The sequence below is a fragment of the Anolis carolinensis genome, unplaced genomic scaffold (assembly GCF_035594765.1).
Source record: "Anolis carolinensis isolate JA03-04 unplaced genomic scaffold, rAnoCar3.1.pri scaffold_12, whole genome shotgun sequence".
Lineage (NCBI taxonomy): Eukaryota > Metazoa > Chordata > Lepidosauria > Squamata > Dactyloidae > Anolis > Anolis carolinensis.
In genome coordinates this window covers 14,257,014-14,269,997 of record NW_026943823.1, presented here as the reverse complement: position 1 = coordinate 14,269,997, position 12,984 = coordinate 14,257,014, and the positions used below count along the sequence as shown (strand labels likewise).

General features: G+C 41.2%; 1 protein-coding gene across 1 annotated transcript; it reads right to left on the bottom strand.

Moving 5' to 3' along the window:
• Window positions 1-921: 921 nt before the first annotated feature.
• On the bottom strand, window positions 922-12,591 carry zc4h2 (zinc finger C4H2-type containing). The gene is made up of 5 exons (XM_003226402.4): window positions 12,403-12,591; window positions 9,096-9,267; window positions 5,764-5,936; window positions 4,781-4,943; window positions 922-2,352 (listed from the first exon to the last, which is right to left on the bottom strand). The coding sequence occupies exons 1-5, from the start codon at window positions 12,453-12,455 to the stop codon at window positions 2,239-2,241; spliced, it is 675 nt and encodes a 224-aa protein (XP_003226450.1). The 5' UTR covers window positions 12,456-12,591; the 3' UTR covers window positions 922-2,238.
• Window positions 12,592-12,984: the final 393 nt, after the last annotated feature.

The following is a 12,984-nucleotide window of genomic DNA, read 5'->3' as shown; positions in this document are numbered from 1 at the left end:
CATGTTGTTTATTTATTCAGTCACTTCCGACTCTTTGTGACCTCATGGACCAGTCCACGCCAGAGCTCCCTGTCGGCCGTGGCCACCCCCAGTTCCTTCAAGGTCAAGTCAGTCCCTTCAAGGATACCGTCCATCCATCTCACCCTTGGTCGGCCTCTTTTCCTTTTTCCTTCAATTTTCCCCAGCATCATTCTCTTCTCCAAGCTTTCCTGTCTTCTCATGATGTGGCCAAAGTGCTTCATCTTTGCCTCTAATCTCCTTCCCTCCAATGAGCAGATGGGCATTATTTCCTGGAGGATGGACTGGTTGGATCTTCTTACGGTCCAAGGCACTCTCAGGATTTTCCTCCAGCACCAGAGTTCAAAAGCGTCTCTCTTCCTTCACACAGCCTTCCTTATGGCCCAGCTCTCGCGTCCATAGGTTACTACAGGGAATACCATTGCTTAACTATGCAAACATGGTCATAAGGTAAAGGTAAAAGTTTTCCCAACATATAAGTCCAGTCGTGTCAGACTCTGGGTGGTGGTGCTCATCTCCATTTCTAAGCCAAAGAGCCGGCGTTGTCTGCAGACACCTCCAAGATCATGTGGCCAGCATGACTGCATGGAGTGCAGTTACCTTCCTGCCAGAGTGGTACCTATTGATCTACTCACATTTGCATGTTTTCAAACTGCTAGGTTGGCAGAAGCTGGGGCTAATAATGGGAGCTCACTCCTCTCCCCGGATGCGAACCTGCGACCTTTCAGTCTGCAAGTTCAGCAGCTCAGCGCTTTAACATGCTGTGCCACTGGCGGCACTGAACAAGGCCACACAGCCCTGAAAACTCACAGCAACCCAGTGATTCCGGCTATGAAAGCCTTTGACAACAATTGCAAAACTGGACTGCGATTCCTCAAATGGCAAAAGAAATCAAAGTACAAATGGACCTAAGTTATTTATTAATCCTCTGAAAGCTGATGTTATGGTTAACACATAATACAAAACTATGTGTTTGTTACAAAAGCAAACTTGTAAAAAGTACCTTGTAGCTCTTGCTAACAATACTGAATAAAATAACGTTTTACAAAAGCTGCTGCACCGCTTGTTACTTTTCCATTTGGTTTTGTTACAGTAAAGTATCACTTATCCAACACTCGCTTATCCAACATTCTGGTTTATCCAACACATTTTTGTAGTCAATGTTTTCAATATATCGTGATATTTTGGTGCTAAATTCGTAAATACAGTAATTACTACATAGCATTACTGCAGAAACTACTTTTTCTGTCAAATTTGTTGTATAACATGATGCTTTGGTGCTTAATTTGTAAAATCATAACCTAATTTGATGTTTAATAGGCTTTTCCTTAATCTCTCCATATTATCCAACATATTCGCTTATCTGCCAGCCCGTTTAGCTTGGATAAGTGAGACTCTACTGTACTTTTTTTGGAAGAGGACTTTTTTTGGAGGACTATCTTAGGAGAAGCGCCTGCATTTTGAACTCCAAATTCCCAATATTTCCAGTTAAGATTTGCAATTATCAGTCTGCAAAAACATTAAGCAAAACGGGAGGAAACGGCATAGTTGTGCAAAAGGATGGGTAAAAGTAGGGGAGCAAGGCTGCAGTATTTATACAACAGAGAGAAATATTCACAGTACACAGATTATGCAAAATATCAATTCAGCACAAATTTCTTTTCTTAAAAAAATGCTCAAAAAACGTGAAAGAAAGAGTAAGCAAACACCATAACCCAGACATAAATACAGATGTATCCTACGAAACCGTTTCCGAGCTTTGGAGCAGAGTGGGAAAGTAGAAAAATACAGCCAGGAATGAATGGGAAACAATGGCATTTTGGTGAGTAGAAAAAAGTCCTCAGTCTATCGACTAATAAAAAAGATGAAATGCATGTCACAGATTTCTATTTTCTACATAGAAAATGTCCTTCCACCTTCGCCTTATTTTTTTTTTGCAAAGTCCAAAAGGTGGGATGAAAAAAATCAGTTATCTACGTAGCACCATCGACTCTAATATTTTCCTATTAAAGAAAAAAAAAACGCTAAGCAAAAGGAAAATTAAGTCTCAACGGAACAGTTGTGCTTACATCACATTTTTAAAAAGGTAATTACTCAACTCAAATACACTCTTCTTTTGCATTGGGGTCAATTCGGGCCACAGGGACAGTTCTACTGGAAAGGGGCGGGCCAGGGGCGGGGTCTGGTCGCACAACACATTGTGATTGGCTGCCCGGCCTTTCACTCGTCTTGCTTCCTTTTGGGCTTCTTGGGGTTCCGAGAGCGGCTCTTGGCTTTGCAGAGCGGGCAGATGGGCGCGTTCCGGTGGATCTGCTGGTGGCACGACAAGCAAGCCTAGAAAGATCACAAAGTGGATCCATGTGAATACAGTGTTCCCTCACTACTTCGTGGTTCACTTTTTGTGGATTCACTGTTTTTCAATAAACTCTAAAAGACTATTATAAATCATAAAAAATTACAATTTACAGCCTAAGGAAGGGAGGAAGGAGAAGCCAAAGGGAGAGAAAAGGAGCCCAAGTGGCAACGGGAGAAGGAAGCAATTTATCAACACACGATTGATTGGTTGATAAAGACTTAAAATAGTGTATAACCATTAAAATAATGCATCGATATTAAAATAAATATAGCGTCCCCACTTTGCAGATTTTCACTTATTGCGGATGGTTCTGGAACCTAACCCGAGTGATAAGTGAGGGAACACTGTACAGGGTTTAAAAGATTTCTAACGGGGTTGCTGTGGGTTTTCCAGGTTGTCTGGCCATGTTTCAGAAGCATTATCTCCTGATGTTTTGCCCACATCTATGGCAGACCTCCTCTGAAGTTGTGAGGTCTGTTGGAAACTAGGCAAGTGGGGTTTATATATCTGTGGAATGTCCAGGGAGGGAGAAAGAACTTTTGTCTATTGGAGGCAAGTGTGAATGGAATAATGTCTAGGTGGGAGAAAGAACTCTTGTCTGTTTAAGGCTAGTGTAACTTCTGCAATTGGTTACCCTAATTAGCACTGAAAAGCCTTGCAGCTTCAAAGCCTGGCTGCTTTCTACCAGGGGATCCTTTTGTTAGGAGATGTTAGCTGACCCTGATTGTTTCTTGTCTGATTCCCCTGTTTTCTGAGTGTTGTTATTAATTTATTGTCCTGATTTTAGAGTTTTTTAAAATACTGGTAACACCTCCTAACAAAAGGATCCCCCCCATGCAGGAAGCAGCTAGGCTTTGAAGCTGCAAGGCTAGTTAATGCTAATCAAGGTGGCCAATTGAAACATTTACACTTTCCTCAAACAGACAAGAGTTCTTTCTCTCACCTTGGGCCTTCCACAGATATACAAACCCCACTTGCCTAGTTTCCAACAGACCTCACAACCTCTGAGGATGCCTGCCATAGATGTGGTCGAAACATCAGGAGAGAATGCTTCTGGAACATGGCAGACAGCCCGGAAAACCCACAGCAACCCAGTGATTCCAGCCATGAAAGCCTTCAACAACACAGATTTTTAACTATTTATTTTCAATAGGTTCAGCGTTTAATCAGATTTTTAATGCGTGTATGTATTTTAAGCTCTACATTGTATTGCTTTAAGCATCAACTGTTTTGGGACTCTGTTTAGAGATAAAGTAGGATAGAAATAATAATAATAATAATAATAATAATAATAATAATAGTAATAATAATAATAATAATAATAATATAACTTTTTATCTTTAATAGCTTCAATGTTTGATCCTATTTGAATGTCAGAATGTTTTTTAAAGTTCTAAATTATGCATTGTACTGCATTTAGTTTTAACAGCTTTGGGTCTTTGTTTATAAAGATAATACAGAATAGAAATAACAACAATGATAATAACAATGATAATAATATCATTCCCTTTAAACCCAGGAAATCTCGATTTTGTTTCTACACCAGATCAGTGGTGTCAAACTGCATTAATTCTGCAGTCTAGATGCACCCTGAGCTTCCATCTTTCTCTTCTCCACAGTCATCCCTCCATTTCTATCTTGACTTTTCTACACTCAATTGCTCACAAATTTGATTAAAAATATCCCTTTGAGCAACCTCTAGGCCTTCCAATTCAATTCTAATGTCCACGTCCTCCATTCATTTTGAGGAACCTCTAGGGGTGCATCTACATTGCAGAACGAGTGCAGTTTGATACCACTTGAACTGCCATGCCTCAGCTATGGCATTCTGGGATTTGCAGTTTGGTGAGGCACCAACGCTCCTTATCAGAGCAAGCTAAAGGTAAAGCTAAAGGTTTCCCCTGACGTTAAGTCCAGTAATGTCTGACTCTGAGGGTTGGTGCTCATATCCATTTCTAAGCCGAAGAGCCGGTGTTGTCCGTAGACACCTCCAAGGTCATGTGGCCGGCATGACTGCATGGAGCGCCGTTACCTTCCTGCCGGAGCGGTAACTATTGATCTACTCACATTGGCATGTTTTCGAACTGCTAGATTGGCAGAAGCTGGAGCAACAGTAGGCGCTCACTCCGCTCCTGGGATTTGAACCTGGGACCTTTTGGTCTGCAAGTTCAGCAGCTCAGCGCTTTAACACACTTCGCCACTGGGGCTCCCAGAGCAAGCTAAGGGTCTTATAAAACTACAACTTCCACAGCATTGAGACATGGAAGTTGAAGGGGTGTCAAACCGGCATGAATCCTGTGAGTTGTAGTTTGCTGAGGCATCAGAACTCCTTGGCAGAGAAGGCTAAAGACTTTGTGAAACTACAACTCCCGATATCCCATAGCACTGAGCAAAGATGACCCTTACCTTCATGGGCGGTGGCTGTTGCCGGAAGGTGGCTGTCTGTCGGGTGTCTTGTTTTCTGGCCACTTGCAACTGCTGGGCTGCTGCCGCTGCTGCTGCCAAGGATTCTGGAATTTGAGGCTCCTGCGGCTCCGTCTGCCACTCGGCTTTCTGCTTTTCAAAGTAACTGCAGCAAGAAGAGAAACCAAGAAAACATGTGCACAGTCACCACCATCCTACTTCCTTTGGAGGCCTTATGTGAGAGTAACAATTATGATGAAAACAGCAAGGGATGTTGGGGGATGGAGTCCCACAAATACCCTGATGTCACTCACATCTGGGACTGTTAGCATGAGTACAGCACTGGTTTTAGCATTAAATCATTAAAGTCAGTTCCTCCATGAAAGTTCAACTGTTTGGAAAACATTATCCAATCCAATTTTTATTCATTGATTAGACTGTTGTTCTTTTGCTATTGAATAGTTTTGACTAGTTGTGGCCATCAAAGTATTATTATTATTATTATTTTATTATGTCACAGCAAACAAGATAGACATGCTGGATTTTGTATCACAATATCACAAGTTGAACACTTCCCAAGTGTCTATTATTATTATTAAATGCTGCATTTTCTACCATTGCATTTTCCTTTAATTCCTATATTTTGCCCCAAGATTCCTCCTCTTTTACTGGCTAGATATGCATTCATTTTTCAAGGCAGCGCTCTTGCCCTGAGTTTCCTCCTCCTCATTTTGGAGGCTCCAGTCCAGGCATGGGCAACCTTCGGCCCTCCAGGTGTTTCGGACTACAACTCCCACAATTCCTAACGGCCGGAGTTGTAGTCCGAAACACCTGGAGGGCCGAAGGTTGCCCATGCCTGCTCCAGCCCAAGCCTGTAGAGATCTGGGAATCCTGCACCGTTTGACAGTAAGAGAAGCAGCAGTGCATGGTGCTGGGATTTTTTGCATTTTCTGCCTTGGTTTTTATGGCACGTCTTATGGACTCACTCTAAGGAGAGTTTCTCTTCCTCCTCACACAGGTCCGGCAACCTCTGCAAACCCAGCGTCATCCTCAAGGCATCCACATGCTCCTTGAGAGGCTTGTACTCCTCATGCAGGCGCCGGGTCGACTCCAGGAGCTTGTTGAGGTCGTTCTCGGACTGCTTGATTGTGTTTTCCATCTGAAAAAGAGGCATCGAATTTTCTGTATTTTTCCCATTGCGATGGAGCAGCCCACATAACATTCAGATTTGAAAGAGCAATTATTTAGGCGAGCTTACAGTACTGTGGTGCATCTACTATATGAGATTAATGTGGTTTGCCATTGCTTGAACTGCCATGGCTTGATGCTACCGAGTCCTGGGGTCTGTAGTTTGCATCATTAGCAGAGAAGGCTAAAGACCTTGTAAAACTACAACTCCCAAGATGACAGCATTCAGCCATGCCAGTTCAAGTGGTGGCAACTGCATTCATTGATTCTACAGTGTGACTGCACCCATAGTCTGTCCCAGAGTCCTAGCTCAACACTCAAAATATATACCATATGTACTAGAACATGGGGTCCTCAAACTTTTTAAGCCGAGGGCCAGTCTACAATCCTTCAGACTGTTGAGGGGCCGGATTATCATTTGAAAAAAAATACAAACAAATTCCGATGCACACTGCACATGTCTTACTTGTAGTGCAAAAACAACAACAACAACAAAAACAATGAAAGAACAATACAATATTTAAAAATAAAAACAATTTTAACCAACATACATTTATCAGGATTTCAATGGGAAGTGTGCTCCTGCTTCTGGCCAATGAGATAGTCAAGTTAATTAGGATTGTTGTTGTTGTTGTTGTGTGCCTTCAAGTCATTTCAGACTTTGGGCGAGCCTAAGTCTAAAATGTATTTATTATTTATTTATTTATTTACTACATTTGTATCACACCCTTCTCACCCCAAAGGGGACTCAGAGTGGCTTACAAATTATATGTACATACAATATATTATATTATTAGCATAGCACAATATTATCATTATATATTACTATATTGAACTATACTGTAATATTATTAGTAATATTATATGTAATATAGAATATATAATTAATATTATCATATAGTATTATTATTAGTGTTATATTGTATTACATTATAATATTATTATCAATATTATATGTATATACAATGTATTATATTATAAAACTGAGTGCGGGGGCCAGGTAAATGACCTCGGAGGGCTGCATCCGGCCCCCGGGCCTTAGTTTGGGGACCCCTGTACTAGAAGATAAGCTGAGTTTTTCAGCCCTTATTTATGAGCTGAAAAAGCCTCCCCCCGGTTTATAATCAGGTCAAGGCCGGCAACGGAGCCTGCAGGCTATTGCTTGCAATATGTGATCTATTTCTCTCTTCTTCTCCCTTATCAGTGTGTTTACTTTTGCAAAGCCTCCCTCCTCTTAATCAAGGGAATGTTTTGAAAAGAGAGACACCTTTGCAAGTCAGGAACAAGAAAAATATATATTCATTAATCTTATGAAAGCATTTTCCACTGAAATATTTGTTAAACTCTCCTATAGGCATTAACCCCTTGCAAACTTTTGCAATCTCTATGTACCTTTATATATGTATCTATCTATATACATTAATTTTATATATGAATTTCCCCTCATATGTTTGCAGGTCTTTGCAAATCCTTTATACATATAGATCCATGTACCTGTGTATCTGTAGCCATACATATACATTATTTTTATATATGAATTTACCCTCATGTTTCCAAGTCTCTGCAAATATCTATATAAAGAGAAATGTCTGGATAGATATGAATATATTCTTACCTACCTATATATTGCAGAAGAGAAGGCTGAGAGGAGACATGATAGCCATGTACAAATATGTGAAGGGAAGTCATAGGGAGGAGGGAGCAAGCTTGTTTTCTGCTGCCCTGCAGACTAGGACACGGAACAATGGCTTCAAACTACAGGAAAGGAGATTCCACCTGAACATCAGGAAGAACTTCCTCACTGTGAGCGCTGTTCGACAGTGGAACTCTCTCCCCCGGGCTGTGGTGGAGGCTCCTTCCTTGGAGGCTTTTAAGCAGAGGCTGGATGGCCATCTGTCGGGGGTGCTTTGAATGCGATTTCCTGCTTCTTGGCAGGGGGTTGGACTGGATGGCCCATGAGGTCTCTTCCAACTCTACTATTCTATGATTCTATGATATAGGGAAATGAACACACAAATATATATAGACATGTGTGTGTGTGTGTGTGTATGTGTGTGTGTGTGTGTATGTATATGTATGTGTATGTGTGTGTGTGTGTGTGTGTGTATATATATATATATATATATATAGGGCTTGCAAATATTGTAGGGGAAATGCACACACACACACACACACAGAGGGATTTGCAAAAGTTTCAGGGGGAAATGCATATGTGAAATTAGTTGAATGTTTGCCTGTTACTATGTTGGAAGCCGGCCTGAGTCCCCATGGGGAGATAGGGTGGGATCCAAATGAAGTTTTATTATTATTATTATTATTATTATTATTATTATTATTATTATTATTATTATTAGGTTATTGCTGATACCATATTGTTTTTGTTGCCCCTACTTTTCCACTTATAGAGCTAGTTTATTGCTTTTCTTTGAAATATGGTAAATATTCAAAAACATTTAACCTACTGATGCCTCGATTAATGAAATTTTATTGGTATCTATTTTTATTTTGAAAATTACCCGTAACTGCTGCATTTCCCACCCTCGGCTTATACTCGAGTCAATAAGTTATCCCAGTTTTTTGTGATAAAATTAGGTGCCTCGGCTTATATTTGGGTTGGCTTATACTCGAATATATACGGTAATTCTTGAAATTTTTACTTGGATTTTACATGCATTTTTGTTTTTATACTTATGTCATATATTTATACTTGTGTACTATGTATTGTGGTTTATATACAGCACTAGGGTGCTTCTGTGAACCGCCCCGAGTCCTCCTGGGGAGATGGTGGCAGCGTATAAATAAAGATTTATTTATTTATTTATTATATTCAAAGCCCTCTTGACAGATGGCCATCCAATCTCACAGACATTATCAGGACCGTGGAGAAATAGGGCTATAGAATCAAAGACTCCTTGAGTTGGAAGGGGCCTCAAGGGCAATCCAGTCCAACCCCCTTCTGCCAGGCAGGAAGCCACAATCAAAGTCCTCCTGACAGATGGCCATCCACCCTCATGGACATTATCAGAATCATGGGGAAATAGAGCTATAAAATTAAAGACTCCTAGAGTTGGAGAGGACCCCAAGGGCCATCTAGTCCAACTTCCTTCTGCCAGGCCAACACCTCACTCACCACATTAATGTCGGCGTGGATGAGGCGCAATTCCTCCACATGCGCCATCTTCTCCTGCAGAAGGAGGTCCATCTCCTGCTTGTATTCCTTCAGGTGCCTCTCCTCTGACTCCAGTGACTCGAATTCCGCCTTCAAGCGGGCTTTGATCTTCTCCATCTGCAGAGTCTTGTTCCTGCAAAAGAAGAGAAACACACAGAGAGAGACGAGATGAAAGGAAAGAAAAGTGAAGAGCTATTTTGGGCTGGTCAAGAGAAGGTATTTAATGAAGACAATAACGAGGGTCAAGGGAAAAGGGAAAGATGGAGCAGAGACCTAAAGTGGTTCCTGATTAAAACACTAATTCACAGGTTTTGGATTTTTTCATTGCTCTTTCCTTGGTCAACCTCTTTCACTGACCATATAATTGCATTAGAGGATCTGGAGATGTCAGATACTCTCCAGCATCACATCTGAGAATCTAGAGATCCCTAGAGAGAAGAAATCCACAAAAGTGGAGAGGCAATGTTTCTATTCAAGGCCCATTGATGTCAGCTCCTAAAAGCTTGAAGGAATAGGAAAAGTTGGTGCTTTTCCTTGTAAAATGTTAGCTAACACTCCTGGGGTTTATCTACACTGTAGGATGAATGCAGTTTGGCACCACTTGGAACTGCCATGTCAGAATAATAATAATAATAATAATAATAATAATAATAATAATAATAATAATAATAATAATAAATCACACAGTCCTAGACACTTGGGAAGTGTTCGACTTGTGATTTTGTGATACAAAATCCAGCATATCTATCTTGTTTGCTGTGTCATAATAATAATAATAATAATAATAATAATAATAATAATAATAATAATTTATATTTGTTACCGGCCTTTCCCTGTGACTCAAAGTGGAGTACAACATGGTTAAACTAATACAACTGTGAGTTTTCTGGGCTGTATGGCTATATTCCAGAAGCATTCTCTCCTGATGCTTCACCCACATCTATGGCAGGCATTCTCAGAGGTTGTGAGGTCTGAGGATGCCTGCCAAAGGCCTGAGGATGCCTGCTATAGATGTGGGTGAAACATCGGGAAAGAATGCTTCTGAAACATGACCATACAGCCCGGAAAACTCACAGCAACCCAATGTTGTATTACTGTAGTTTGTTTTAACAATGTTTTACTCCACCTTGAGTCACAGGGAGAGACCAGTAACAAATATTTATTATTATTACTATTATTACTATTACAGTATTACTATTATTATTATTGTTCTGACATGGCAATTCCATGGCCAGTGATTTCGGCTACGAAAGCCTTCGTCAACACATTAATACAGCACCATTAATATGCGTATATCAAAATACGCACAACAAAGATGGACACTAAATGCAATGAGATCCTGGGAGTTGTCGTTTTACACGCTCTTTAGCCTTCCTTACCAATGGCGGCAAACTACAACTCCCAGGATTCCACAGCATTGAGCCATAGTATTGATAGTTAAAGTGGTGTTGAACGGCATCAATTCTTCAGTGTAGATGCACCCTTGGTCATATAACCTGAGTTTGCAAGATTCATAGGGTCAACATAACATAGCCCTTAACTGGAACTAACCAAATGGATTTGGGCACAAGTGTCCAATCTTTTCTCAGCACATCCCATTTTGCTCGCTGCTTTGGTTGCCTCTCTCTTTGGGGTCTCTCATTATTTCTGCGGATTTAACAGCAGCGGGAAGCCTTGACATCCTTCTGAGCAGTTCGCTCTCCAATGCTCTCTTTTCAAAAATGATCAGAGAATATATATATATATATATATATATACACACACACACACACACATACACATACACACACACACACAACCCTATTCTCATTATGGACTCACTGGAAAACTACTGTGAAGGTTCTCTGGTTGTGAAGCCAAAAGGGCAGGAAAGAAAAATTCATTTTCCATTTACCAGCCAGCAATATTTTCATTTCTCTTATACTTTTCCCAAGAATTTTGAACAAACAGAAGGGTGAAAAATAGCAAGGCCTTAATGTATAACAGAGGTGGGTACCCTTTCATCATTCGAATGTGGATGTTTTCCATGTTGAGTCTCCCTTATCCAAAATGCTTGGGACCAGAAGGGTTTCAAATTTTCGAATATCTGTATTTGCCTCTATGCCTTTCATAGCATTGAGCCATGGCAGGTGAAGCTGTATCAAACTGCATTTACTTCCATAGTGTAGATGTACCACTAAGCAGGATATAAATCATCATCATCAGAGCTGCCGTTTTACAAGGCCTTGAGCCTTTTCTGCCATACCAAACTACACATCCCAAAATTCCATAACATTAAGCCATGATGATTAAAGTGGTGTCAAATTTCATTTGATTCTACAGTTCACCTGCAAACCCAGCCAAAGGATCCCATCTAGCAGAAACAATAGGAAAGCCTCATGTCTCATAATGTGGGAAGCTGCGGAAATTCAGAATATTTCCCATTTGCGTAAGTGGGTCACAGGCTTCATTTCACATAAGAGGGCTGATTCATCTCAGGGACCCTTTGGGCACTGGAAGCCTTTAATAGGAAAAAGGCAACGTGAAAAAAGGAACTTCAAGCAATTAATGTCTTCCTTTCGACACATTCATCTACTGCTTGCTCCTTTTAGAAACTGCACCTCCAAATCCACACCAGAGGTATTTATTTTTTGGCATCATCAATCCGTGCGGTCTGGGTGTTGGACTAAAGTGGTGCTAAACTGCATTAATTCTACAGTGTAGATGCACCACATGCCCACCTTTAAATACAAAGATTCCTATGCATTTGAGCCTTCATGGCATCATCAAGCAGTGAGGTCTGAGCACTGGACCAAAGTGGTGCTAAACTGCATTAATTTTACAGTGTAGATGCACCCCATGCCCATCTTTAAATACCAAGATCCCTATGGATTTGAGCCTCCATGGCATCATCAATCTGTGGAGTCTGAGCATTGGACTAAAGTGGTGCTAAACCGCATTATTTCTACAGTGTATCTGCAGCCATAGACACAAAAACAGCCCTACTTTCCCAAAAGGTTAGTAGAATGATCTGTGCCAGCACTCTGCCCATCCTCCCCAGGCTATTAATTCACTGGCATTATTATTAATTTCTTGGTATTATTATTATTATTATTATTATTATTATTAATTCCCTGGCACTGTTAATTAATTCCTGGCATGATGAATCTTCCAGATTTCGGAATAAATCCATTGTAGAAGCCCAGACTCGGTGCTGCAGCTCCTGCAGGGAAATGCACAAAGGCAGGAGGCACAAACAGAGCCCTCCCCAAAGCCAGCCCTTCCTTACCGGATCTCCTTGATGCTTTCCAGCTTGCACATGATCTCCTGCTCCTCGGCCATGCTTCCTTGCAATGTGCGAGAGCAATAATAATCAATTGGGGAGGAAAAAAAGCCCAGTACAATAGGCACAACGGAGCCCCCCTTTTTTCTGAGCGCAAAGACTGCAGCAGGAGGAGGAGGAGGAGAGCAAAGCCTCTCGGGAGTTGGAGTTCGGGACTGCTGAGTCCTCCAGGCTCTGGAGGGCAGGCGGGACTACAAGCCCCACAATGCAAAGCGCAGAGCTTTCCCTCTCGCTTTTTCCGGCCCCCAATCCACTTGCATTGGTCAACAATTGTATGGAAGACTGCAAGGAAATAGGGGTGTCCCATGTTTTGGGGTGGTCCAACGCTTTGAAAAGGGGACAAAGCCTTGCAATATTTAGAAGGGCAGCTTTTACATTTCCCCCTTCTTTTTGTTGCTGCTGCTGTTATTGTTATTATGCATTATATAGCATTTTCATGGTTTATGTTTTGTTGTCCTGTATCGCATTTATTACCCTGCTTTGTAGCCCCATTTCTTAAGATTGGCTCTGCATCTCGTGGTGCCAGAG

Excerpts from the sequence above, each read along its gene's own strand:
- zc4h2 (XM_003226402.4), bottom strand. The coding sequence starts at position 12,455 with ATGGCCGAGGAGCAGGAGATCATGTGCAAGCTGGAAAGCATCAAGGAG. Across the intron at positions 9,268-12,402 it reads GAAAGCATCAAGGAGATCCG|GAACAAGACTCTGCAGATGG; the intron begins GTAAGGAAGGGC and ends CTTCTTTTGCAG. Across the intron at positions 5,937-9,095 it reads TCCACGCCGACATTAATGTG|ATGGAAAACACAATCAAGCA; the intron begins GTGAGTGAGGTG and ends CCTCTTTTTCAG.